The 27,702-nt window shown below is 38.2% G+C and overlaps 1 protein-coding gene across 4 annotated transcripts in view; it reads left to right on the top strand.

Annotated features, from left to right (window-relative positions):
• The window catches only part of hdac7a (histone deacetylase 7a), a 55,967-nt gene extending 29,929 nt beyond the window's left edge, over positions 1–26,038 (top strand). For all 4 annotated transcript variants that reach the window (XM_055165748.1, XM_055165747.1, XM_055165750.1 and 1 more), the window contains 23 exons: positions 99–189; positions 1,525–1,642; positions 1,720–1,820; positions 2,818–2,946; positions 3,428–3,531; positions 4,473–4,574; positions 4,668–4,842; positions 5,390–5,592; positions 6,032–6,232; positions 6,443–6,653; positions 7,169–7,302; positions 7,647–7,767; positions 7,938–7,987; positions 9,794–9,901; positions 10,508–10,563; positions 11,345–11,432; positions 11,512–11,631; positions 12,662–12,759; positions 20,197–20,315; positions 20,570–20,703; positions 22,067–22,148; positions 23,213–23,351; positions 23,424–26,038. In XM_055165748.1, coding sequence (XP_055021723.1) covers positions 99–189; positions 1,525–1,642; positions 1,720–1,820; positions 2,818–2,946; positions 3,428–3,531; positions 4,473–4,574; positions 4,668–4,842; positions 5,390–5,592; positions 6,032–6,232; positions 6,443–6,653; positions 7,169–7,302; positions 7,647–7,767; positions 7,938–7,987; positions 9,794–9,901; positions 10,508–10,563; positions 11,345–11,432; positions 11,512–11,631; positions 12,662–12,759; positions 20,197–20,315; positions 20,570–20,703; positions 22,067–22,148; positions 23,213–23,351; positions 23,424–23,466 — 2,727 coding nt within the window. In that variant the 3' untranslated portion in view covers positions 23,467–26,038. The remainder of the gene's footprint in view (positions 1–98; positions 190–1,524; positions 1,643–1,719; positions 1,821–2,817; positions 2,947–3,427; positions 3,532–4,472; positions 4,575–4,667; positions 4,843–5,389; positions 5,593–6,031; positions 6,233–6,442; positions 6,654–7,168; positions 7,303–7,646; positions 7,768–7,937; positions 7,988–9,793; positions 9,902–10,507; positions 10,564–11,344; positions 11,433–11,511; positions 11,632–12,661; positions 12,760–20,196; positions 20,316–20,569; positions 20,704–22,066; positions 22,149–23,212; positions 23,352–23,423) is intronic.
• Positions 26,039–27,702: the final 1,664 nt, after the last annotated feature.

The following is a 27,702-nucleotide window of genomic DNA, read 5'->3' as shown; positions in this document are numbered from 1 at the left end:
AAAGTGTCGTGCTATTCCAAATAATACTATCCAGACTAGTAGTTTAAATGTAATCTTCTGTATTTGCATTATTAACACTGTCCTTTGTTGCGGGTCAGTATAACATGGAGCAGAGGAGGCGGGAGCAGGAGCAGCACGAGAAGCAGCAGGAGCTACAGCAGCTCAAACACAAGGACAAGAGTCAACAAAGTGAGCTTCAACACACTCAGATTTTACACTGCCAGACATGTCACCACAAGTCTCACTGCACTTAATGATGCACTGTGGAACCTTTCTGACGTGCGTATGTGCGCGTGCTTGTGTCCGTGAATATCCTATTGTTTTGTCTGGAATGTTACACAATCTGATGTTTAAATTATTTATGTTACTTTTATACAATTGAAAACTGAGAACTGAAAAACACATTGAAAAAGCGTTCTTGTTATGAGTAAGATCACTTCTCCACAGATCTGACATATCTGACATATAACCTGGTGGCATTACCTGCTTGTCTCCTTGTAAACACCGCTCTCTCTGTAACTGCTGCTACATGATCCTGGTCTTTTTATTTCACTATTTTGTCTATAAATGAATTCTTATGCCTAATATGGAACTCTGCTCCAAATTCACCTCTATAACTGCTGGCCTCGTGAGCGTCATTTCACTGGAGCCAAACGCTAAGGGCGGCATCACACTCTTTTAGTCCGTTTCATTACATAATCTATGATTTAATGCCATATTGTGGAACATTCCAGGCCAAGAAATAACATCTCCATGGACAGAAGCAGCTGGCCAGACCCTCCATCGTGCGCCTTTAACACATACTGTTCTGGTGACCTTTGCTAATTCCAAAGTGGAAATCCCCTCTGCGAAGTGTTTATAAAATTTCTGAAAAATGAATGTACAATATGTCCAGAGCCTTATCTCAGTGTCTTTTAAGTGGGGGCTAAATATACCTGAGCCGCTGCAGTTACAACAGTGGAGTTAAATATAGCTCTGGCCCTGGGCACATAAAAGTCAGTGGGTCAATATTGACTCGGTCGCTCCTCGCACCTCCTGTCGCCACTATATGTGTATTTGTGTGTGCTTGTGTGTGTGTGTGTGTGTGTGTGTGTGTGGTAGTCCCATTCAGATTATCAATTGTAATAAAAATACCACACGTCCCCAACAATGTCACTGCATTTTCAGATAGTTATTAAATATACTGCCATAACTGTACATTACAATGAAATAGTGTATAATGTTTTCCATGTTTTAGCTGTTCCTAAAGGCTCTGTATGTATTGTCGGTATTGTCGGCAACTCATTGGAAAGCATTTTATTGTCTGATAATCAGCAGGTGTGTCTTAGCATGCTAGTTGCTGTAAGCTTTACTGTCATGGGAAAACTCGCCGCAGCGCCTTTAAGTGTCCCATTGCACTTTTCTTATACATTTCATCACTATACAAGGGCATCACTACACAAACACTGCAGTCCAAAATGTACCTGAATGGCTGGAGTCGTCCCACTGTAACTTGTAAAGTGTATGTCCTTTGTGTCATTGTAGGTGCAGTGGCCAGCTCCCTGGTCAAACAGAAACTGCAGGAGGTGATCCTGAAGAAGCAGAAACAGGCTCTGGAGAGGTCCAACCCGAACCCTCTGTCCTCTCCTGCTGTCCCGTACAGGTCAGTCTGTTTTACCTGATGTAGTTCATTTCACTTTTATATTTACTCACTTTATGTTTTATGTTCTTGTATTACAGAAAGCTGGCCCCGGACCCCAATGTCTCATCCTCCCCTTTGGCCCTGTCTCCGTCTCAGTCTGTGTGTGAGGCCTCAGAGGGGACTCCGCTGCGTAGAGCAGGTGCACACATGTTTTGCATTCACTCTCTGATTTCATCAGTTTACAGCCATAAACTCAACTGTCCTCTCTAGGGCTACAACCATTCATGAACTAGCTGTGACTAGTCGATGATAAGAAAGATAATTTGTGTATTAATAATTGCAATTGTATTTGGTAATGATAGGTAAAGTTTATTGTCCCCTGGAGAAATTTATCTTGGGCTATACATAGGCACTAGATCCATAAAATGCTGCTCCATATGTACAACATCTGCTATCTGGTTAAAGACTGTACTAATCAACAGTTCATCATAGAGATGACTTAATCCTTACCTGGACTAGACACACTCTAAAACACATATGAAAAGGTATTTTTATAACAAAAGTTATTAAATCAAAATAAACAGTTTTCCATTTTCATCACTAATACACTTTATTGATTCTCTAGTCACTCACTGTATTTCAACCTTTATTTGTTTGATCATGTATTGGTTGGTAATGTATACGCATGTAAAATGTCTCAATGTACAATATAAATAATTGTTTGACTAGTTATCTAATCGAAAACTTAACAGCTGACTAGTAGACTACTAAAAGAAGTCAATAGCTTAGAATTCAAATCAAAATGTCGTGTTTCCCATTTTTATCAGTAATACAGTTAACACTAATATTTACTTCTCTATTTAGAAGTCTTCGCTCATCATACTTCAACATGTATTTGAAAAAGTCTTGTGTACAATAAAAAGACTTGTTTGACTTGTAGGCACTAAAAAGAAGTCAATAGCTTACATTATATCAAAATCAAAATATCATGTTTCCCTTTTTCATCAGTAATACACTTTATTTACTTCTTTATTTAGAAGCCTTCACTCACCGTACTTCAACCTTTACTTTAAAAAGTATTAATGTATGATATAAATAATCATCTGACCAGTCGACCTCTAAAATAAGTTAGTTGCAACTCTCAACAGCATGCACTTTATTATAATCAATTAACCAAAATGTCCTTGTGATTTCAGCCTCTGAGCCAAATCTGAAGGTGAAACACAAGCTGAAGAAACACTTGCACACCAGGAAGAGCCCTCTGACGCGTAAAGAGAGTGCTCCCCCGACCGTCAAACACACACACAGAGTCCCTGACACACTGGGTAAGCAGGATTTAGTCTGTATATACTGAGGTTTGTGTTATGTTGGAATGTTGTTTCCTCTTCAAAAACATATATGGAGTTGTGTTTTGTTTCCTTCACACATGTTTAACACACAAAGCCTGCACAGTTAGTTCCTCTGTCAAGAAGTAAACCCTAATGTCAATACAGACAGTGCTCCACTGTGTTTTTAAACTCCATACACATTCACTAGAATCATTTAAATAATTTAAGGCATGGAATTGCCAGTGTCCACTGAAGAAAAGGTAAAAGGTAGATGTTAACTTTAGAACTACCATTACATGACATCACAAGGTGGAAAAGAGCATACTGAGCTTTGGAGATAGACAGACTAATAATGCATATTATGACTATTAATCCAGGTATGTTGTTGAGGAGGTAACAACATTTTAACATGTCTTAAAGCTTGTGTAATATAGGACCTTTAACAAAACCTTAAATGTATTTAAACATTTCTTTTCAGACTCTTCTCCCAGCAGCAGCAGTACTCCTGTCTCTGGATGCAGTTCTCCCAATGACAGTGCACCCAATGATGGTCTGCTGCCCTCTGCTGGTCTCTCGCATGAGGTGTGTGTCTGTTTATCACATTTAATATAAACTTAATTATACACCCAACATTAGGCTTTTCCTCTATCGTGGTTGATTTTAGGAACAACACTTTGTTAGTGAGGTGCATTGAGTGTTTCATAGACATGAGCGGATCAGTGGTAGACATAATGACATGTTTAAATCAGCAGCAGTGCTCAGTCTATCAGATGTTTCTGCATCATTCATTTAATCACAGGAAGTCAGAACACCGCAACCTCAGTCAACACCTGCTGTGGCTCTGCACGCAATCACCAGGCAACATCTGCAATTAAGCAAAAAGGAGCTCAAAAGGAACAAAATATTATCTGGTAGTTTTACAGATTAAGAGTAAGACAGTGACAAGTTTAGACACACCATCTCATTCAGTGTTTTTTTTTTTCTTTATGTACTACTTTCTACATTTTATGCACATAAGGAAGACTTCAAATATATGATGCAAGATATATGGTATTTTTTTAGTATAGAAAAAAGTAAAATAACTCAACTAATTATTTAAAATTTAAATCGTCAAGGTATCCACCCTTTGCTTTGTTGACAGCACTGCAAACTCTTGAATTTCTCTCAATGAACTTCTTGATGAAATTTCCTGAAATGGTTTTTACTTCACATATCTATGCGTCAGGGCATAGAAATGTGAAAAGTGAAAACCAGGGATTTTAGTAAATTTATTATATATAAAATAAGTTTGTGGTTAGTTCATAATTTTGATGCTTTCATTGAGAATCTATAATGTAAATAATCATGGAAAAAAGTGTACTCTGAAATGCTTTTACATCTGTACCAAAATGTTTTAGCTAGCAGCCTCTAGTATCAAGCTATTTCAAGGACATTGCATTTGTATCTACGGGTGATTATCAGTTCTTCTTCCCCTGATGGGTCTTTTAATAATAGTTTCACTTCCGTATTTTTAAATCTGTCAGGCTCAGAGGCTCCTGCTCAGAGACGGCACTTTGGCCAACTTCACGGTCCACAGTCCCTCCTCTCAGCCCACGATCACACTGGGACTGCCGGCCAATGCACGGGTAATACAGTAATAGGGAATTTTATGTACACATCATATCTTAAGATCTAGAGTAGTTTCAGTGGTGTTTATGTGTGGATGTGTGTGTGCGCAGGGAGATGGGGAATTGTCCTCTCTGAAGGTGGGCCGGGTGCCTCTGGTCACTGCAGGGGGCTCTCCTGTCTTTGTGCCCCTAAGCAGAGAGGAACAGAGTGGGCAGCTGAACCCTCACCCTCTGCCTGTCATCATCCTGGAGCCATCCGGTCTGGTGCACTCTCCACTGCTCACCGGTAAGAAGTACACTTTTGGAAGATTTTTTAATTTTATAATTTAAAAAAATACATGTTTTATGTAATTGAATAATCATACGGTACAATGGATTCTGTTTTGCTACTCCACTTTTGAAGCTGAGTTTGTAGTTCTTGAGCTCCCTCTACTGGTGATGCTCTGGTGATCTACTGGTGTTTATAATTCGAATGGCAAATTTTGGCTACAGCAGCCTTATGCTCAGAAAATGTGTAACAGTGATGAGATTAAATAATGTGGTCATATAAAACTATTTTAAAACTCTATTAAAAGGTCTTTATTGAGAGTTATAAAAAATGTGTTTTTGTTTAAAAAGCATTCAGTTAATATAAAAAATTTACTTTTTACAGTGTGCAAATGGATTTATGGGTTAACAGTTAACAAACTGTTGTTTAGGAGTAAAACCAGAATAAGGCTTTAGCTTCATTCTTTCCTTCTCAAACATATTGTGACTGTTGAAAAATAATGATGAATGGATAAAATATAAAAATTATTTGCATGCACCTTACTGTACCTCCTCTCAAACTCCAGTTTCAGGTTTAGAAAGCGTCCCGCTGCAGTTCTCGCAGTTAGACCACCTGTCTCCAGGGGGTGCTCCTCCTCATAAACCCCTGAGCAGAACTCGCTCTGAGCCGCTGCCTCCCAGCCCCAGAGCGATTCACTCTCACCTCCTGCAACAACAGCACAGCACACAGCTGCTGGAGCGGCTCAAGCAACAGACTCACTTGGGCAAGGTAAAAGGAACCTATACTACATGGACCTTATTTATATAACAAATTAGTATAGCCACCACAATTGCAGTATTTAGGGGGGGAAATTCCAAATAATTTATCTTGTGGATCAATAAAGTTTGTCAAAGTCTAAGAGAAAATGCAAATAGCATTTAAATATTATTTACAGCGGTCAGTTCTAAAAGTTTTATGTATTCCATAATAAATACTGCATTTAACAAATATACAGTCATGAATACTGGTGTAGATGTAGAGATAGTTTTGCACTGAATGGGCTTGGTCTACTTTAACAAAATAGAACGTTGGTACAAATATTATTATGTATTAATATTATTCCAAATATATTCTTTAAATTATGCATGACTTATGAAATGCATGCCCTTACATAAGGTGAAGGCTTCTGATTTCTGCTAATAAACATTTCATCTTGTTGACATCACAGCTCATGTCCAAGTCCAGTGAGAAGCCTCGGCTGCACCAGATCCCCTCTGAGGAGATGGACTCTGAGGATGGGGGCGGGTCTTCACCTACAGAATCCCCCTATCAGAGCAGAGCAAGGGCAGAATCACTGAGGGAGACAGAGCCTGTTTCTAAGAGCCATGAAGAGCAGATGAACCTACAGCATGCCCTCATTCTCAACCAGGTTCAATAATGCCTCATATTATTCTAGTCATATTCAGAATTTTTATATATATATATATATATATATATTTTACAAACCAGTGACATGGTTTGTCTATCTTTGTCTGTCCCATTTTAATGTAGTCAGTAAACTGATGTAATGTGACGCAAATTTCTCTTTTGTACCTTGATTATTTATTGATTGTAATCCTTGGCCTAATGTGCTGTGTAGTCGTTGCTGTGGGAGCAGCAGAAGCAGTTGCAGCAGCTCCACCGTCAGATGGAGACTCTGGCTGTGCCCGTGTTAAGAGCAGGAGGGGGCGTGGCCCATCGGCCCCTGTCTCGCACACAGTCCTCCCCAGCCTCCACCTCCCTGACCCTGCCTGAGAAAACCCTGACTCTGCCCGGTCAGGAGGTCAGCGCCAAGCCACGCTTCACAACAGGTCAGCCTCACTGTTCCGACTACACAGTGTAAATGTAAACACAGCAATGTCATGATGGCTGTGTTTTGTACTGCTGACTTTACCATCCAGTGTAGCATGAACTCAATGATTCAGGGTAGAAAACAGCAAGATGGGTTTTGTAAATCATTGGACTGCAGGGGCCTTATTTACCTGTATACTAGACAGTATTCTCAGCCTGGGGGTTGTTACTTTTATGGAGGTTGTGAAATGATTTGAAGGGATCCTTAAATGATATGGAGAATATTGAGAGAAAATGTATAAACAAGGGGTCTATACATTCAAATACAATGGTAAAAGTAGATTCCTATTTGTTGGTTTATCAAGTTAATGTATCTAGGCTCGTGTCCTGAAAATGAAATCCAACATAAGGCATTTAGGTTCAATTTAACATTTTGTGGGTGGCCTACTTTTTGTATTTGGAAGTTGTAAATGCCAGTACTTGTTATTAAAGTTGAAAACTGCCATGTTCAATGCTTAAATCTGTATCTGTCCAGGTCTGGTGTATGAGTCACCCATGCTGAAGCACCAGTGCACTTGTGGAGACAACAGTAATCACCCAGAGCATGCTGGGAGAATCCAGAGCATCTGGTCTCGTCTGTCAGAGAGAGGGCTCAAGGGCCAGTGTGAGGTATCTGAAATCAGTCTGAATGTACTATTTTGAATATGATTTTGTAATTTACATAGTACAGTCCACTATTGTGCCATTATGTAATATTTTTGTGTTCTTTTATGATCATGACAAAGAGTTGACCAACTCCTTTAATTCACGTTCTTATGAAGATGGAGTAAAATTTGTGAATTATGAATTATTATTAAATTAATTCAATAAAAATTAAGAACAACAAAAATTATATAAAGGAGTTTGCAGAGTAATTTAAGTAATTTGCCATTTTTCTATCTAAGCTAGTCTTAATATTGTGTTAGCAGAAATTTTATAAGAAAGTAATAATATCCAATTTCTTCTCCCAATAGACTATTCGTGGGCGTAAGGCTACACTAGAGGAGCTGCAGTCTGTCCACTCAGAGAAGCATGTGCTATTGTACGGCACCAACCCACTCAACAGGCTCAAACTGGACAACCGCAAACTGGCTGGTTAGTCACATATTTAAGACATGCTTATAGTCACAACAGAGATTTGCCATTATCTGTTACTGCATGTAATATTTCTACACAATAACAATATAATTTTAACAAACATGCAGAAGAAACCAACCTGTGGACGCATCATATGGTGCTTAACTCATTTTGTTTTATTTCTGCAGGAATCCTCTCCCAGCGCATGTTCGTGATGTTACCGTGTGGCGGAGTCGGGGTAAGAGACTACTGCAATAATGCCCCAAAGCCCTTAATGAACGCTATTCTATACAATCACTGTACTGATGAAAGGCAATATTATTTCAAAAGAACAGACGACCAAGGACAGAAATTAGGAGAGAGAGAGAGAGACGGAGAGAAGGCAGGATATTAAAGAGGAAAAGAGAGCTGGCCGTGCGCTTTGCTAACTTTTGCCTGACAGTCCGTGTCTGACCATGACAAGTCAAACTAATGGGAACCGCATGTGCACGAGCCAGGATAAAAGAAATGCTTTGGATTTCATTGTCAGCGAGCCAGATGGACAGTAATGCCGCTTTATGAACAAACAGAGAAGAGGAGAGAGGAAAGAATGATGTGGAGATCCAATCGCAGCTGGATGTCAGGCCGTCTTTTCAAATACAAGAGCTAAATATTCTTTTATGGCCTCCAGGGGGTTTAAATATAAACAGCTAAAACACAATACTCGCAAAAAGCCAAGAAACACATCTGTTTGTCCTATAAGCCTTTTACTACGAATGGAAACAAATAAATACATGCTAAATAGAGGAGCAGACGCTTCTAATGTTCAAAGAAATATGAAGGTTTGAAGTTGATCTATTGGTACTGGTGAGTTTGTTTATGGTTTATCCAAAACAAAATGCAAAGTGTAGATCTGCATTATGTCATTGTGCTTGTTTTTTTATATTAGTTAACTCTATGTAGGCTCCCATTTGGCCTATTACATATTTTCATATTCCACTTTTCCAAAATATAAATTTATTACACCACAAGAAGTTTCATAATAATGCATTGGGGTGGGATGTGATCATTTCCACAAGATGAGACGAGACACGAGATTGGATCAACGAGAAACAGACAAGATTAGTTTTTTTTTTTTCAAGATGTTGTTTATTTGGTTTCCATTTTTTCAATTAAAAAAACACACATAAACACTGCCAGTGCACATATGTACAAAAAAAAAAACTTGTTGTTTGCCTGTTTCAAATGAGAAAGCAGTCCTTTGAAGTTTGAGGTCGAGTCCTCTGCTTAATATCATCTATAAAAGGTCCTGAAATTTTCGTAAATTTATCTCTGGTCCGAGAGACTGTACTGAATCTCTTCAAGATACAATCAAGACATCATATAGTTTAACCATTTATGGAAACAGGGAGGTGTTGTGGTGTTTCATTCCCTCAGAATTGTCCTCTTTGCGATAATCGTGCCAAACATAATGGTTTGCTGAATTATCTGGGACTGTGTCAATGTTTGATCTGAATACCCAAGCACCAGTCAGAACATCAGGCAGTATAATTTTCTATGGTACTTTATAAATGAAAAATCTCAGACCAAGAGGTTTTGAGTACAGGACACATAAAAAATAAATGACCTAATGAACCATTACTCACTTTACACCTGTCACACAATGGTGAAACAGAAGGGAGAAGTCTGCTCAGTTTAGTTTTAGAAGCATACAAACATTGGGTAACTTTAGACAAGACGAGATTTTGAGTTTATAATTAATAAATTATATGATCCAGCTCCCAAATTTAGCATCACCATTTTTATTTACTTTATTTAATATTTCTGCTGTCAATGTAGCACTGCTTTTTGGGACTACAGATTCCCAAAAATGTAACTGCCAGTACTTTGCTTCATTTATTATCCAAACCAAACATACAACATACAAACATTTTAAAAAAAATCTCACAAGATCATTTTCAGGATATCTGCACAATCTTGCGTCAATTGTGTCTCGTGAGATCTTGTCCCATATAAACATAGACTAATGTATTCATAATAATGTATTCATATTATTGTATTGCAGGTTGACAATGACACCATCTGGAACGAGGCTCACACGTCCACAGCGTCACGGATGGCAGCGGGCAGTGTGGTGGAGCTGGCATTCAGAGTGGCTAAAGGGGAACTCAAGGTCAACTCAAGTTCTTTTAGATACTAATACTAGTTGTAATTTTAGCCTAAAACTTTGAGCTGTTTTTAATTTTAAGGCTAGAGTGAGTGGAAAAAAGAAATATTGATTTATTTATTCAGATTAGTTAGAATGACTTGAATTCAGGATATTATTTTTTATTTGAGAAGTTTTTACTACTGTAGACTTAGTTACTTGATAGACCTAGATTATTTTGTTTGTTTTAATGTTTCTTTACTTATGTAAAAACGTTACCTCATATTTCAAACCAAATCAGGCACAAGGCAAAGAAAAATGTACTTCCCCTTTAGAAAATGCTTTTTCTTAATTAAAGATAAATTATCTTAAATGATAATCAAACCATTTAAGCAATGAAAACTAACATTTTAAATCTAACTCAAAACCACTCAAATCCATTTTAATTTTAACCAATGTAAGATATCATTTTTTTGCAGTGTTTAGTCACATAGAACTTTGAAGGGTCTAATCTAAACAACATTAAAAGATAATTGAATTTTTCCTCAAATAGCACGCTGCAGATTTCTTCGAGTAAACAATCTCCTGTCTTGTGGAACAGTCATTAATTACATTTCTTCTTCTTCCGTACAGAATGGCTTTGCTGTGGTCAGACCACCGGGGCACCACGCAGACCCGTCCAACCCAATGTAAGTGTGCTCCTGTGTGGTGCTTTCATTAGACCCCAGGCCGCTAAGACAGTTTCCACAGGGCCTTGAAGGGACGAGTATCTGCCTGTAAAGTTGGTTTAAAGGTTGGCATTATGGTGTAAGCCAGGCATGTCGTGGTGGAGGATGTGTGTCGGAAATGAATGGAAGTAAATGTAATGTTGTTGAAAACACATGAAACGAATGCTTTGTTTTACGACAGTGAAGGCTTCCTGTCTTTCCTTATGTTAGCAGCTATAGTGGTGTTTATTAGAGATTTAGCTGGTAGATAGACTGTGGATGAAGAGTTTCCAGTGATTCAGGATCTAGGCAGTATAAGATGTTATGTTTATTTAATTAAAGAGAGATTCGTCTGTGAGATATCTGTTAGATTAGATCATGAATCGGCTGTAAGGCTGGGAAAACAAAACTTGAGAACAGTTCCGTTTTCATTTCTTCACAAACATAACTTTTTAATGCAGCAAAGGGAACGGTAAAAACAAAGCAAAGCAAAACATCACCTCTTCTGTTTAAAAGGTCTTCAATAAAGTTTTTATCCTTGCCTTTTGACAACTTTAGACTTGGAATTTAGAATAGCTATTAATGTTTGACGTTTCTCAAGATGATTCACAGTTTTTATCTTTCCTGTATTATTGGTTTATTGCTTACTTTAATATTTGTTCTGCAAAGCGTCCTGAAAACCACTATATAAATAAAATGTGTTATTATTATCATTATTTAACTTCTTCTGACTCATGTTAACATTCCTTTGTTTTTTCCTCAGGGGTTTCTGTTACTTCAATTCAGTGGCCATCGCCGCCAAGCAGCTTCAGCACAAACTTAGTGTCAGCAAGATTCTCATCGTTGACTGGGTAAGAAGCTGTAAATATGAATACTTAAGCAACACATGAGGACGTTTCTCTGAAGTCAAACCTCTGATCTCTTAATCAGGATGTTCACCATGGTAACGGTACCCAGGAAGTTTTCTACAACGACCCCAACGTCCTGTATATATCCCTACACCGTTATGATGATGGCAACTTCTTCCCTGGCAGTGGCTCTCCTGCAGAAGTGAGTAATATCAATTTGTAAGCATCTATTAGGCATTGCAGTTACATTAAACAAAATGGACTTGATGCCAGCCCTTATTTATAAACTGCATCAGAACGTGCACTTATCATTAATCTGCCAAATTAAATGTGGAATATCAATATGTAGGGTTGTTACAAGTATTGAAATCAGATACTAATCAATACTAAAATTAATATTGAAACTAGATCATCATTTCAATAGATATTGATACTGCAAAAAATCACAATAAAATCAAAATTTGAGCTTTCCTGATGAACAGTTTTAGTATGATTTCAAGCTTTATCACCACAAATAAATAAGATGTCATGCTAAGATAAAAGCTACCATTATTTTATCTATGAAAATGACATTGTAATACAAAAAACTTAATTGCGGTATCATAATCAATATTGTTAATTATTTAGTATCGAAATCAAGTTTGAAATTTTAGTATCGTGGCAACTGAATTCTTGCCAGACTGGCGCCACCCTAGTGCCTCCGCTCAATTTCATTTCTCTCTAGCAACTACACTAGACGGTTCACAAAAACCCCAGAAGTGCGAGTTCGGGCACCAGCCAATCAGCGAAGAGCCATGCTTTCTGTGTTGGCAACGATTCCCGAGATCGAGGATTTAAAGCCGAAACAAAGAGAATGTGTGGTGAATTTTATCAAGGAGAAAGACGTTATCGCCCTTCTTCCTACGGCATTTGGGAAAAGCTTAATATACCAGTTAGCCCCATTAGTGGAGCATTACACACTTCACAATCAAATAGTAGCAATTGGTTAAATAAAAAAAGTACCTGCCTACTGACGAGTGAACGAATCCTACCACTGCGAGGTCAGAAGGTTTCTACGAAGTGAAACCAGCTGATGAATCAGGCTAACTGAATTTTGCTCTGGTAAAGATTGCATGTTCGTTTACAGAGAATGAAGATAGCCTAAAAAGTAAAAAAAATAATAATAATCATAATAAATAAACAGTAAAAACTGTTAATCTTTGATCCTAACATAGATGTGTACTTACTCTCAGGTTGGATCAGGGGCAGGGGAAGGCTTCAATGTCAACGTGGCCTTTACCGGAGGACTGGACCCGCCCATGGGAGACGCAGAATATATTGCTGCGTTCAGGTAAAATTATCACATCATCAGGATTAATATAAAAATGTGATTCTTAAATTCTATTGGATGACACAATAGCGCATAACTCTCTTCAAATGAACTGCAAATCAAAGCACAATGTCTCAAACTGTACTTCTTTGCAACATTTGCCAGTGACAGCTTAGTTTAGCTTTGATGTTTCCTTTATTGTCTTTTTATTGATCCCTATTATGATTTCTGCCTGGATTGTAATCTGTCAATTCCCCCAGTTTCCTCCTCGAGCCACAACAAACACTTCTGCGTTGACGTATCTCTTGCGTAATTAATAATCCCTGTCATTTGGGGAGCATGTGTCTGGCTCTGGCCTCTGTTCCAATAACTGGCGATTCCTTACAGTAAATTGTGTGCAGGTTGTGCGTTTGACAGAGCGCAGACGGCTACTTCCTGCTGGTGGCTTCCATAATTGTCATTGGTGGGTGGTTGGCAGCAGTTAAGCTTCAGGAGTGTGGGCTGTTTTCTAGTCTGCAGCGCCGAAAGCTTTAGGAAACTGTGGCAACCGCAGCGTTATGGAAAAGGGGGGGTACAGTGGCGAAGGCAGGCTCAATAATGACGAACATGTGAATGCTGTTATGGTATGTACAAACACAGGCCACTGCAGAGGGGTCATTAATATGAGGTGTCTTTATGGAAGTCTTTGGGTGATCTAGATACATCAGAATATTCACAACGGTTTTTGACCTGGTATTATCGTTGGTCACGTGGTCAAGGAACCATCAAAAATATCAGTTGATTCCAGATATTAACCAGTATCAGTGTAGGGACTGATAATGGCGCCTTAAAATTTATTACACAAGAGACATTACATGAAACAAAATGGACTTGATGCCAGCCCTTATTTATAAACTGCATCAGAACGTACATTTAGCATGAATTTTCCAAATTAAATGTGGAATATCAATGTCATGTGGGGTTGATATAAGTATTGAAATCAGATACCAATCGATACTAAAACTAATACTGAAACTAGATAATCATTTGAGCAGATATTGATACTGCAAAAAATCACAATAAGAGATCCAAGAGAGATCCAATTGCGTGATGCAAGTGTTATTTGTCCTTCACATCACTACAGCAACAGCTTCATATGAATAAAAGTTCAAACATTATGCAACATTCTAGACCAAAATCAGCTTGTAAATAGCCTTATTACATCCAGTTAAAGGCCCAACCACGATATCGATTTAACCGATATCAAACTTTTCAGTATCAGTGCTGATATTCTATATCGGTATCGGTGCATCCCTATTTATTTCCTATACATTGTCATTATAAAACACCTACAGTTCTTCTCTAATATAACAATCACTCTGTTTAGTCTTTATTTGAAGGGACAATGTACAGAGACATTAGACTAATAAAAACAGAGATGTTCCACACCAGATAATAAAAATAAACAGCTAGTTTCCATCTGCAGCCCCTGATTTACAGAAATAAATTATACAGCGCAATTACATTCAGTCAACAATAGGAGCTATTCACACTGTCCACTCTGTAGCCCACACACATTCACATAATCACACATCAACAAAGTAAACCATTATGTATTTACAAAATCAATTAGAAGATGGATACTGAATAGACTAAAAGTTAAATCTTCCATTAATTATGATCAAGCATTTTATTGAGAGTTAGTAGAGAAAGTATAGTTAGTCATGCTGTAAAGAAATATCTGACCATATTCCAGATACCAATATGCGAAAAAGCTCTACCAATGTATTGAGGCTGATATTTGCGGCCAATTATTACAAGTTATATTATAAATTACAATTAACATAAAAAGAAGAAGACTTTTAGACTTCCACAGTCTTCACAGTATTCAAATGTTCAAATAAAGTGGTCACCCCCAACTAAATATAGGCCTATCGCTGATACAAACTTGGGTTTCAAGACTAATTGCAATCGAAACGAAACGCAACTTGAATTAACATTATTAGCAAACCACAAATACTGCAGTCATTTTGAGTACAATAACTTCCACCACAAAAAACAAAATATCCTGTCTTATTTTGCATAAAAAAGCTAACCCTGCAGTTTAGATCTGTTCAAACTAATTAAATATGATTAGTTTGTCATATATGTTCATGTTTCAGAACTTTGATCAGAATCCTATCATTAAAACATAAATAACAAATCTAAATCTTTTTATGCAGTGCTTGTCCAAAGAATAAAAAATAAATAAATAAATGCAATTCGATATTTTTCCCAAATCGTGCAGCTCTACACCAAATATCTCAGTTAAATCAGTATACTATAATGTCGCCTGTATTTCACAAACGCACAAAGCTTTTGCAAAGCTTCTACTGCAATGTTATAATGCACACACTTAGCTGACTCTGAATTCTTTCTCTCTTGGTGTATTTGTAAGATGTGACTAATAAGTACTACTCCTGCAAGCATCAACAATATATTTGCACCCCCTCGTTCTCACAGGTGCGGGCGAGTTATGATGTTTGAATGATGTATGAATGTGTACTATAGCTGAGAAAGCATGTCAGGAAAGGCTTATGTACTCTGGCATCTTGTGTGGCATCTAACTGACAATGACCTCTGACCCTGCCTCGCAGCAGGAAAGGGCGAGTCTGCAAGTAAAACACAAATTGTCCATGTTCTGTAATCATATCCTAATTTCTCAATTTAATAAAGGAACAGTGGAGTTTGTATTAGTTGATTCAGTTCAATCTTGGATTACGGCACATATGTTTCTGATCTATGGCTCATAATTACGATTATGATTAGACCCTCCTTGTTTGTTTTCCCAATCAGAGCAGGAAGCGTATTGGCTCCACAGTGCTTTTTTACCGTTAAAAGATGAATTGATTGTTGATTACATTTCAGATTGATAATTAAAAGACAATTGACCCTGTTTTTCAAACCAAAATGAATAATTGGAAAGGTTGTGTCCCCTTAAAATGTAATTTGTATTGTTTTATTGCAAATTGCCAAACTTGTGGATTTGGACTTAAAGTTCTAAGAAATTCTTTGTTTACAACGCCAGATGGACTAAGTTTACCACATATAAACAACACCGGAAAATGTGCCAATAGAGGAAGGAAGACTAATTAGTGAAATTATAGATGGAAAGGGGAAATCGAAGAATAGTTTACTTTATGAGTCTACCTTTGGCCGCAATTACAATTACACTAGCAAAAAGCCAAGAAAAAAGTGATTACATTTATATTGCTCTAGTTGTATCAAAAACATTAAGAAACTACAGTCACTATGTCATTTTGTTACTCAATATTTCAGATTTTTAAATAAAGATGTTTCCTTTATGAGTCTACCTTTGGCCGCATTTACAATTACACTAGCAAAAAGCCAAGAAAAAAGTGATTGCATTTATATTGCACTATTTGTATCAAAAACATTAAGGAATTACTGTCACTCTACAATTTTATTAGTCAATATTTCAGATTTTTAAATAAAGATGAGGATTTAAACGGACAATGAAGCAGTGATTTTTGATTGAACAGGAACATTTGTTGGTTTCTACATTCAATACAGAGTTGTAGTCATTTATATTTCTCATTAAACAAAAAATTTGCAATATAAACCGATTTCCCATATAATTTTTTGCACTAATATTAAATATATTTTAACTTATAATGTAGCAGAGATAAACAAAATAAACATAAGCAGAGATGATCCACTATTCATCAAATAAAGGGTAATTATTTGACCCTAAAACTGTGCCCTGAGGAACTATTTTACTTAGAGTACAATATATCACAAATTTGTCCTCATGATAAAATTAAAACTGTTGTCATCTTTACTGTTTAGGGCATACTGCAACTAATGACATTTAATTGAATAAACAGTTTCGGTCTTAAAACTGAACCTTGTGGAACACCAGTCGTGTAAATGGCACTGATGTCATGATAATAGCAGACAACATATAAAACTCTTGACGCGTTTAGGATGGTTCAGTAATTTTTCCTGCTCTGTTTTGGTGTTGCTCTCATTTTAAAAGCCGATAGCGTAGTTTGCCAACCACCTCAATAGTTTCTTTCTCATTAAACCCCCCCCCCTCTTACCACACACACCCCTCACCTGCAACCAAACCATTAAAGACTTTAATAGCTCCACTTTTATGGTCTTAAAGTTTGTGAGTTTTTTGTATTTTTTTTTTCTTTTATTCCTGACTCACACCCCCTCGTTCTTTTCCATCACCCCCAGCCCCCAATGCGCTCTCCCTTTTTCCGCTCCTCCTCTGATTGATCTTTAATAAGGCTCCCCTCAGCGTCTCCCGCCTCCTCCATCTTTTCCATTAGTTTGTCTGTAGTCTCTCAGTCCTAGGGGAGCGGGTTGGCTTTAATGGCTCCACGCAGGAGGTGGGCCCTGGGTTTTTGCGGTTGGATGTGAACGGCGACGTTATTGTGTGCATTCCTCACGTCCTGACAGCGGGGCGCCATATCAGAACGAAGACGTGATATACCTACTCCTAAGAACGGCCGAGATGACGGAAGACTGTGTTAGTCACTGGGATTTCTCTTGAGTAACTGAAAGTCATTGATGAAAAAGAGTTGTTGTGAGAAATGGACAATTTTAGAAATAGAGTATGACACCAACCGCAAAAGCCCAGTTTGTAGTGAGCTGTATTAATCTCCAATCACGTGTAGCCAAAATGGACAGCAACAGACTCGAACTGGCAATTATAATAAAGTGCAGGCTGGTTTTGTGTCCTTAGACAAGACACATAACATATATTTCATATCTTAGTTAAAGTAATGTATAATGCTGGCTGTCAGCCCTTGCATAAAGCTTACATTTCTTAACAAGTGGAATGGACACTAACTGGCAGTGTACCAAAATTGAGCACTATTCTATAAAGACAGTAACTTATATATCAGTACAACTTTCTGTTACTTAATTTTTATTGTTTTGGCTAAATACTTTAAAAGTTCTACCCCCCAATACTATTTGTGAAGCCTTTTGTAGCTATAGGCCATAATCAGGGTGCATTCACAAAAATGTTCAGTGCCTACAGAAAACCATGAGGACAGTTTATACCTTTTTGGGGGAAATGAAGGTTAACTGCACATAAATTAAATAAAATAATAATAATGCTGCCCACAGGAGACTCATTCAAAGTGATCTGTGAAAGGACAACAGCGCATTGTCTGCAAACTTTTTATGGTTCATTAGCCAATTTGACTTCTTCTAGAGAAAGTCGCGTTGGGACATTCCTAGTTTACAGCTGAAATGGCTCCTTTTAAGTTCACTCAACACACTTTAAAAGTTCTGGAAGTGATGAAGAGTTGGATGGGCTCGCGTCCTTGTTTTTGTGTATGTTTACATAATCAGTGTTTGGCATTTCCCTTTGCCGTGTATCCACTCACAGAAAGGTGTTTACGTGTTTATATCTCGTGTTCTATCAATGAGCTCACGTTGTCCATCTGCACGCAGCCATGACAGCATCGCACACATCCCGATATGTGCGTCCGAGTCTGCGTTTATGTATGTGCGCACGAGGAAGGGGAGGGTGAGGTGGGGGTGGGGGGGGTCTACAAAGTCCCCAGGCAGAATAATGAAGGTAAATGGATCCCAGATGGACTGTTTTTCCTCTTCTCTCTGTGTTGTCAATGACGTGAGGAGAGTGACAAGCCTCTAATGGGAAACAGACTGCCTCACTCAGGCTTTGAACTGGGCCGCCACAGAGCCCCCCCACCCCAGCCCCCACCGCACCCAGCCCGCCTCGGGACAGCAACGTTCTATTCCCTTCACAACAATAGCATTAAGGAGATCTCGGTTCTGTTTACAGTCCAACAAACAACAGAGAGCTGACCAAACAATATGACTTTGTGTTACTCACGCTCCGCAGATTCATCAATGGTGCTTTGTCGGCAGCGAGAGCACTTTCAAACAGAGCTTTTGCATCCGCTTGTCATGCTAATGGTTTTTTATGTTGGATTATACGTTTTGTTGCTCTCAGCGTTTTACTTTGAGTGAGTTTAAAGGTGCACTGTGTAACTTTTTGTTTGGGGGTCTGTCACCTTCTCGTCATTGCTTTGCTGAGAATGTGATATTAAACAGATTTGTCTTACATTTATTCAATTACAAGTGGGTTTATAGCTCAAAATGTGTAGAAAAACAGGCATTCTGACTGTGAGTGGGGTCGCTTCACCACAGATCCGACCTGTAACTTGGTCTGGTTTGGTCTCCATGAAGATGGAAAGGTTTAATGTCATACTGTGAAACATTCCAGACAAAGAAAGAACATTTTCTGAGAACATTTTACTTAAATGGTGTATTAAAAATGAGTGCTCCCACCTCTGCTTAAGACAGTCCAGGTTTGAATAATAAAAGAAGCATAACAAAAGCAAGAAATTAATTTAATTGCGCACAAATAGAGCAAATAGGCATGTTCATCTTAACCTCTCCACAAGACTTCTCCTTCTTTCAGAGGTTGCCAAAGTAAAAATCCAGTGAATCATCTTCTCGTGAGGAAGTTATTCTGATGATTCACCTTTTAAGTTCCCGTTTGTTTTAGGCTAGGTTTCCCCGGCAACTTTATCCACAATTACACGTATTGGACTGGTCTTTTGGACTGGTCTTATCTGGTCACTTACAGAGAGGACTGTAGACAAACGTGGAGCAGCTGATCAGAACAATGGCAAGGCAAGCAGTTTGTAAGTTACAGTTGTCATGTTTTTGGTTAAGAAAAGAAAAACACATGACCTTTGGGTTGTGTAACAGTTGTGGAATAAAAAGTAGTAGCTCCAGAGTTGGAAGAAGAGGGATGATGCTGGAGTTCTGACACAGGAGAAGTGTATTTACATCAGACATTATGACAGTGTAGTGTAGTAAAGGCTAATCTGGCTATGCTGCTGTTGTAGGGAGTATTATATCTCTGATGACACAAGCCAAGATAACAAGGAAGGACTGAGCTGGCAGTGAAGCTCCGTACAGCACAGATATGGAATTTCTCTTAACAGGAATGAATAAAATTTTAATCACAGTGCGATTCAGTAATTTCTACTTGTCAGTTTTAATTGAGAAGTGTACAGCCGATCTTCTGTCAGTAAAAGACTATGGAGGAAGAAATTTGAGTAGTTTTGTTTGTTTTAAATGGCACTGATTAATCTGTATGGTTTATGTTCAGTAAAATAATACTGAAAGCTATTTTAATTAAAACAAAATAAAAATCAAACTGAAAATCGCCATTGATCAAAACAATAATAATTTTAAAAGTTGTGATTTTTTTTGTTTGCCTGACAGTAGTTGCTAAATGTTTCTCTTCTTTCTGTCTGTATTGTTTATGTTAAAATATCGAATTTTAATTAACACAAAGTCAAATTAAACTGAAAATCGTCATTGATTGAATAAATAAAGTGAGAGATTTTTCTTGTCATCGCTGTTAATGTTGCCGTAGGAAGTCTTGTCTAACCTTTTCTCTTCTTTATTTTACAGAACCGTGGTGATGCCCATAGCTCAGGAGTTCTCCCCTGATGTCGTGCTGGTCTCAGCCGGGTTCGATGCTGCGGAGGGTAACCCTGCTCCACTGGGAGGCTACAAAGTTTCTGCCAAATGTACGCTCCTCTCACCACACGCTCCCTCTTCTCTAGTTTTGCTCGTGGTCCTCGAAAGATATTATTAGATTATTACGACTCAAAGCCCAGTTGTCGGGCCATAATTACCGTAATGAGTAGTTGCTAGTTTGCTGTGGGAGGATCCCCAAGTTAAAAATACAGATTTGTTTTGAAAGAATATTGGACGTTACTACGATGTCATTTACGGTAAGCAGTCGTCTTTTCTGTGGTTGACACTTGTATCTCTGTGACAGGCTTTGGCTTCCTGACCCGACAGCTCATGGCCCTGGCTGGGGGTCGGCTGGTGCTCGCGCTCGAAGGAGGTCACGACCTTACCGCCATCTGCGATGCTTCGGAGTCCTGTGTGGGAGCTCTGCTGGGTCTACAGGTGAAAAGACAAGTGTCTGAAGAATAGTTCTGTGTGATGTGTTTAGAGGGTTTGTGGAATTTCCATGGGTGTTCAGGGGCCTGGAAACTCCCCATTGGATAGATATACATAAGAGGCATTTATAACTGCTGCGGTTAGCTCCTGTCTTATTCAATGTGCATAACTCACAACATAGAGTGCACAGGGTATTTAGCTGAACCATTGTGGAATTAGTCAGCCTGGTTGACCTCCTCAGAAAACTTTTTGAACAAGTGAGGTTTAATTTATTTAGTTTATATTATGCAAAATTGACGTTTTCCTGATTTTCAAACCCTGCTTTGTTTATTGTGCTTAAAGCTGCTTAATGCATACACTGTGTGATATTTTCGATTGTTTCACTCAGCCCCAGCTCAAACTGTATGACCAAATGACCAAAGGGTTTAAAAGTTCATAGCTCACGATTCATGTTTTCACACTATACGAACTGATGCTCTGTGCGAAAACCTCACGAGAGGCGACTGGATTTCAAACAGGTTTGATATTCTTGCGACCTACAATTGCCGAGAGCTGATCGTGAGGTATTAATTGGTTCTTGTTACCCCATGTTTACTACATGAAGCACGGCACACAGTTAAGCCAAACCTCGGCACAATCCACAAGTGAAAAATCGGCTCAAAAAGGGCCAAAAGTGTACGCCCGGCTTAAGACTGCAGACTAGTAACAAATCTTTTCATGTAATGTTTAGGAATTATAAAGGAATTAGGAATTATAAAGACACTGACTACATTGACATAATATTTTATTAAAAATAAGTAGCCTTTAAAGGTCCTGTGTTACACAAAAGGGATTCTTGTGAGCTTTAAGTCATGTGACAATGTTACCTCCTCAGAAACATACCCAGAGTCAATCACACATCACACATGTTTGAGTAATCCTGGTTTATTATTAGTCTGTCTACATCTCTTTTTACCTTTTACAGTTTATAAAAATAAGCAATTCCAAGGATAAAATTATCCAAATGATGAAGGTTAAACATGTGTGAATGAAAAAAAACACAGCTCTAGGTATGTTTTTGTGTGGAAGCATTATAACATTGATTACAAAACAGGGTAATATAGGATTAAATTAGTCACTAGTCTTCAAAAATGAAAGCTTACAATACAATTTCAAGCTTTTTATCCACAAACAGATCTTCAGTTTTCATATACTGTACCATTGTATCATTGTGTTTGATGGTCTGAGACAACTATGTGTGACCAATGCCAAAAATGTATGAAATTCACCAGGGAGCACAGATGTTTGAGAAGGTTTAAAACATGATTCCTGAAATGAAAAAAACAAAACAAAAAACAACTCAAATATGAACATTATCTCTGTCTTTCAGGAGCTGCTATCAGAGGAAGTTCTGATGCAGAAACCAAATGCCAACGCCGTGCGCTCCCTGCAGACTGTCATCCAGATACAAAGTGAGTAACACCAGTGTGGATGTCTGTTGTATTTAAAGGGCCTGTACCTGATTTCAAACTGTGAGTCAGGAACATGTTTTAGTTTGGACCTGTAGAACTGCCCACCTAGTCCTTTCAGCCAATTGAATATTGCACCATGATACAGAAACAACAGTTTGGGATAGTGTCATGCAGTTTTTTGCTCATGGTTTTCAAATCTCTGCCTACTATTTGCAATTGTATTACTTTTGAAATTGCACCATGACAAATAATACAGGGTCTGGCTGGTTTGGATAGTGTTAGATAGTTGGTTGCTCATGATTTTTTGTAAAATTGTGCCATGTAAAGCGTATTTATCTTGACTAGAATAAGTTAAAATCAGGTACAGACACTTTAATGCACCGCTTAATTAACATGTACAAATAGTTGGACAACTAGGGAAGCCAGGAGTGCTCATGACAAACGCAAACACCACAACAAATAAAAATGCGACAACACAACATTAAGCCACAACAAACTAAAAAAAAAGCCACAACAAACCAAAAAAGCCACAACACACCAAAAAAAATCCACAGCGGAAGTGACCGCGGGACTCTTATTTTAATGCAAACGCCACAACAAATACAAATGCGACAACACAACAAAAAGCCACAATAAACCAAAAAGCCACAATGGAAGTGACTGCGGGACTCTATTTTCTGATGGACCAAGCGAAGTGTTAAAGGATCAAGGAAGTGAATGGGAAAAGTTGAAGAAGAACAAGAATGTGAAAAGTAAAGGAACGCAGAAGTGAACGAAGTTGAGAATGTAAGTAAAAGTAATCGATGTCACTGTCTGACCGTTGCTTGGTCCCTTGGTCCGTCCCTCGGTCACTTCCGTTGTGTCTTTTTTTGGTGTGTTGTGGCTTTTTGTTATGTTGTGACATTTGCATTTTTGTTGTCGCATTTGTATTTTTTTTGCAGCATTTGCGTTTTTTACAAGCCCTCCCAGCTGCCTTAGAAAATAAGCAAACAAAAACAAAACATTTGAACCTCAACAACCATATCACTTCTGATGGATTTTTGATTTATTCCTTTAATATTTAGGTCAGTACTGGCAGAGTTTGAAAGGCTCCAGTGGATCTGTGCCTCTCTCGTACCTGTGCGCCCAGAGAAGAGACTGCGAGGAGACGGACGCGGTCAATGCCTTAGCCTCCCTGTCCGTGGGGGTACTGTCCAATGAGACGTAAGTATACCTCAAATCTTTAAAACAACCTTATCTCGGTATTTTAGCTCATTTTTATTTGTCTTTTCGTAGCCTTTCTGATGAGCCAATGGAAGATGACAGCGAGTCCATGTAGAAAACTCTTCTGTAGATTGTTTTGCGCTGTTTCGAGTGACCACAAGGGGCGCGAGATTGAGCCCCACCACCTGCCTTATTAAACCCACACCCACTGCCAACCAGGCGTATGTCAGCACCTCTAGAAATACCACCTCGGTGCTAATAAACCTTTAGTTCAAACCAGTGGTGAAACTTCTGCTGGGAAACCTCAAGAAACCTCACCAAAGAGCAATACCAGACTGTCTTTCTAACTGACATCGGACTAGTATGGGAACAGACTTTTATCACCTTATCCGCCTTAAAACGATAGGACCAATATCCGGTTCCAGAAGGACATTTGCGAACTGTCAATGATTCCATGTTTTGTTTTGTTTTTTTCGTAACACTTTGATGAAGAATGGACTTGTGAATACGATGCCGAGCGGACATTGCATTTGATTTGATGTCAGCATAACCACTATTAGAGGAGGAGAGAAGAGAGATGAAGACAGAAAACAGAATTAGGGCTGAGGTCCTTGTTGTTTGCACTGTTCAGTCCATAATGTGAACCATCAGCAGACCCAAAGCTCCTCTTTGTATAGCCTATTTAATGGTTTCTTGAAGATTTGTATGGCTGTGTTTCTCCCTTTGATCATGCCTTATATCTGGTTCCTAGGACACATGCTGACCGAAATACTTGAGTTGTATTTCTTATAAAGCTACGTTGAAAAGTAGACGAGATTTGCGAGCAGTGGAGTCTTAAAAGCACATACTGTACCTAACCATGACCTTCTCTACCACTAGTATTGATGCCTGTGTACAGTATATTACTGTTTGTCCTGAGACTAAAGGAGCGTTCATTCCACTGTGGCCATGCTGAGGACCATCGAATTGTAGCTGCAATAAATACATGCACTTAATAGAAGTCACCCAAAGACAACTGCCTTAGAAACAGCCTGCAAAAAGGCAAAGAGACTGTACGCAGAGGGGCCAGTATGCACCTGCCCTCTGCATCTGAACCTGTGGATTTACTGTATAGTAATTAGCTTTTTTATTCTTTTGGTATACAACTTAAAGGGCCCATGTTACACAATTTTTTGGATTTTTGTGAGGTTGTTTTCTCATCTGAGTTGTGTTTTGTTTTATTCACACATGTTTAACACTGTCTTCTGTTAACTAAGCATTTTCAGTTTTGGAAATGTAGACAGACTGAGGGCATAACACTTGCGGTTAAAAATGACAAAATATTTTATCGGAAGTGCCTTTCGTTTAGATAGTGGCGGCGTTTTGGGGGCTTAAAAACGCAAAAATCTGAAACCACCTTCCAGAGTGGAAAAGTTGAATACGCTCAACCGTAGCTTTTCCATCTACACTGCCCAAGATGCAAAACTCTGGTCAGATCTGCTCACGAACACATTTTCATCACATAAATCACCACCACCATGCATACCCAATCGAATTCCACACACTTTTGCGTCACCGTATGCAGGCAGATTTCCTCCCTCGTCTGAACGCGTCTAAACGTCTTCTGTTCAGACCGTCATCATATAAACATAGCCTAATAAACCAGGATTACTCAAACATGTGTGAATGAAACCAAACCTGTTTTTGATGAGGTAACAACATTATAACACGGCTTAAAGCTCACAAGAATCCATTTTGTGTAATATAAGACCTTTAAAGGCTACTTATTTTTAATCAAATATTATGTCAGTGTGGTCAACATCCTCAGTCGCACTAGGCCAGAGATTTGGCCTAATCTGGATTTTGTAATTATGTTTAATAAATGCTTAAAGTGGCATTATAATTCCTAAACCGAGTCGTTACATGAGAAGCATTGTTACTAGTCTGCAGTCTTAAGCACCCTTAACCACAATAAACAAAGCAGGGTTTGAAAATCAGGAAAACGTCATTGCAGTTAAATAGTTTTAGTTAAATCCAGAACCCTCACTAAATGCCTTAATAATAATAAACCTCAGTCTAAAATTGACAAGTTAAACCTTTGCTATTCACTTTTAGATCTTACATAACTAGTCTCAATACAAAGTGAAAGCTACATTACATTTACTTTAGGCCTATAACTTAAACAGGCCTATAATTTAAAACAAAATAACCAGCCTTCAGGTGTCAGCCATTTTGACCATGCTGTGTCTCTTGCCCGCAGGCCTTTAATGAAGTAAACCTACATCTGTGACTGTAGTACACATAAGTACAGTATTCACTTGTGTACTGTGTGACTGCCTTTGCAAGTGTTAGCCTTATCTTGGTGTAATGACCTCCTGTATTATATTTATAGTGACTGTTTTTGTCTTAAACACATAGGGGCCAGTATTGCCTCAACTCTTAATTCCCTTTTTATTACTGATGTCATTTTCTTGTTAGTAATACACTGTAAATAGAAACTCAAAGACCAAAATACACAATGTGTGCCTTGATGCATTCAGTACTGTGTATTGGCAACTAACTGGACTTAACTCTGTCTGTGTAAACATGACATTGGAATCTTTGTTTCATACTGTTCTTTACATGTAATCTTGACTTTTCCTACTTTGTATAGAGATTGTCTATTTTTTACTGTTGGTCTCCCCTTATTAAAAGAATTTTCACTATGAGGTCTGTCTTATTTCGTTTCATATTGTGGAGAATTACTTATTTTTTCCTAAACAGCAACTTTCCAAACAATAAATTAGCAGCTAGCTTCACCTGCTTGATTGATAAACAACTTGGTCTAAACAAAATGATTGAAACCTGTACCATTGGCAGACACAGAAACTACATCACACACAGACCAGAGCTGTTTCTATAAGTCAAACAACATTTTCAGAGACAGAAAACGAGTTTTTTCACGGGTTTCTGTTTCCTGTTGTCGATTGGTAACGATGCAACGTTTTCATCACACTGAAACAGAAACATAATTTTAATGGTGACAGATGTTGATTTATTTTGAACAGCACATTCATCGAGGCTAAATTGAAAAAAGCGTTTGACACCAATGCTGACCAGGGACTACACAAGCTTAAAGACACTCGGCATGGTACTGCTGTGTTTTTTAAAAAATAAATAAAATACATATGAGATTTTTTTGTGCATTGTGTAACTTTTTGGGTGGAGGGCTTATCAAACGCTTTTCTCCATGGAGATGCTATTGCTTTCACTGGAATGTTTCACAATATGGTATTTAACGTTTCTATCATCATGGAATCCAAACCAGACCAAGTTACAGGTCAGATCTGCGGAGAGATGACCCTGTTCACAGTCAGAATGCCTGTTTTTCTCAGCATTTTTGAGCCGTAAAACCACCTGTAATTGAATAAATGTAGGTAGATCTGCTTAATCTCATACTGTGGAACATTCCAGGCAAAGCAACGACGTACTGTATCCATAGAAACAAGCAGGTGACGGATTCCAAACCAAAAATGTTGCACAGTGCACCTTTAAATCTTGAAAGTGCAGTTGGAACTTCCACTTATTTTCAGAAACGCAATCTAACCATCACCTGTTTTATATGCACTACAAATTTCTCTGATCTGGCCAAGATTTTAAAACTTATATCAGATTTTTCATGTTGTTTTCAGATTTATTATCTACTTACTAGTTCTGAGACTACTTAATTCTAGTCTAGAGGTAGTTTATTTTAAGATAACTTGTCAAGTAAAATGATCTTGCTGCATAAACACTGCTTTTATGTCATTTTCTGATAGATTTAAGTTTATATGTTACATTTTGGCCAGGCTTTTTGCAGTGTGGGAAATAGAATACGGGAAAATTAAAACAAAAACAGTGCATCCATGCCAGACGAGTATATAGTTAAGTACATTGTTCTGATACTAAATTACATCTCTACAATAAACTTGTTTTTGGACAGTCAAGCATCATTTCCCATGTGGGTGGATGTTCTCTCTGTAAATGCCTGAGTCCTGGTTCAAAGGGAGCAGGAGAGGAGCAGGAGACAGTTTAAGAAGAGAAACAACGAGATCTGAAGGCGTGGTGCTGCTCTGAAGCTTCACCAGATCCACATCCAAATTCCAGGACAGTTTGATAATGAACACAAGAGCTCTTTGTCACAACATATTCCTCTGCTCACAATTTCCTATATCGGAACTTTAAAGATGCACTGTGTAACATTACTAGTTGATTTCTGTCTCCATGGTGATTGTTTTGGTTAATCTATCTTCATGCAGACACGCAGATGACACCACAATGGCAAAAGTTACGGGTCAGAAGGGTGGAGATTGCATGTTTTTAAGGTATTTTTGCGCAATAAAAACATCTGTCA

The sequence above is a fragment of the Boleophthalmus pectinirostris genome, unplaced genomic scaffold (genome assembly GCF_026225935.1).
Source record: "Boleophthalmus pectinirostris isolate CB_2022bp ecotype Guang Dong unplaced genomic scaffold, ASM2622593v1 HiC_scaffold_8, whole genome shotgun sequence".
Classification (NCBI taxonomy): Eukaryota; Metazoa; Chordata; class Actinopteri; order Gobiiformes; family Gobiidae; genus Boleophthalmus; species Boleophthalmus pectinirostris.
Note: the sequence above shows the minus strand (reverse complement) of the source record. Positions and strands in the feature narration are given on the sequence as shown.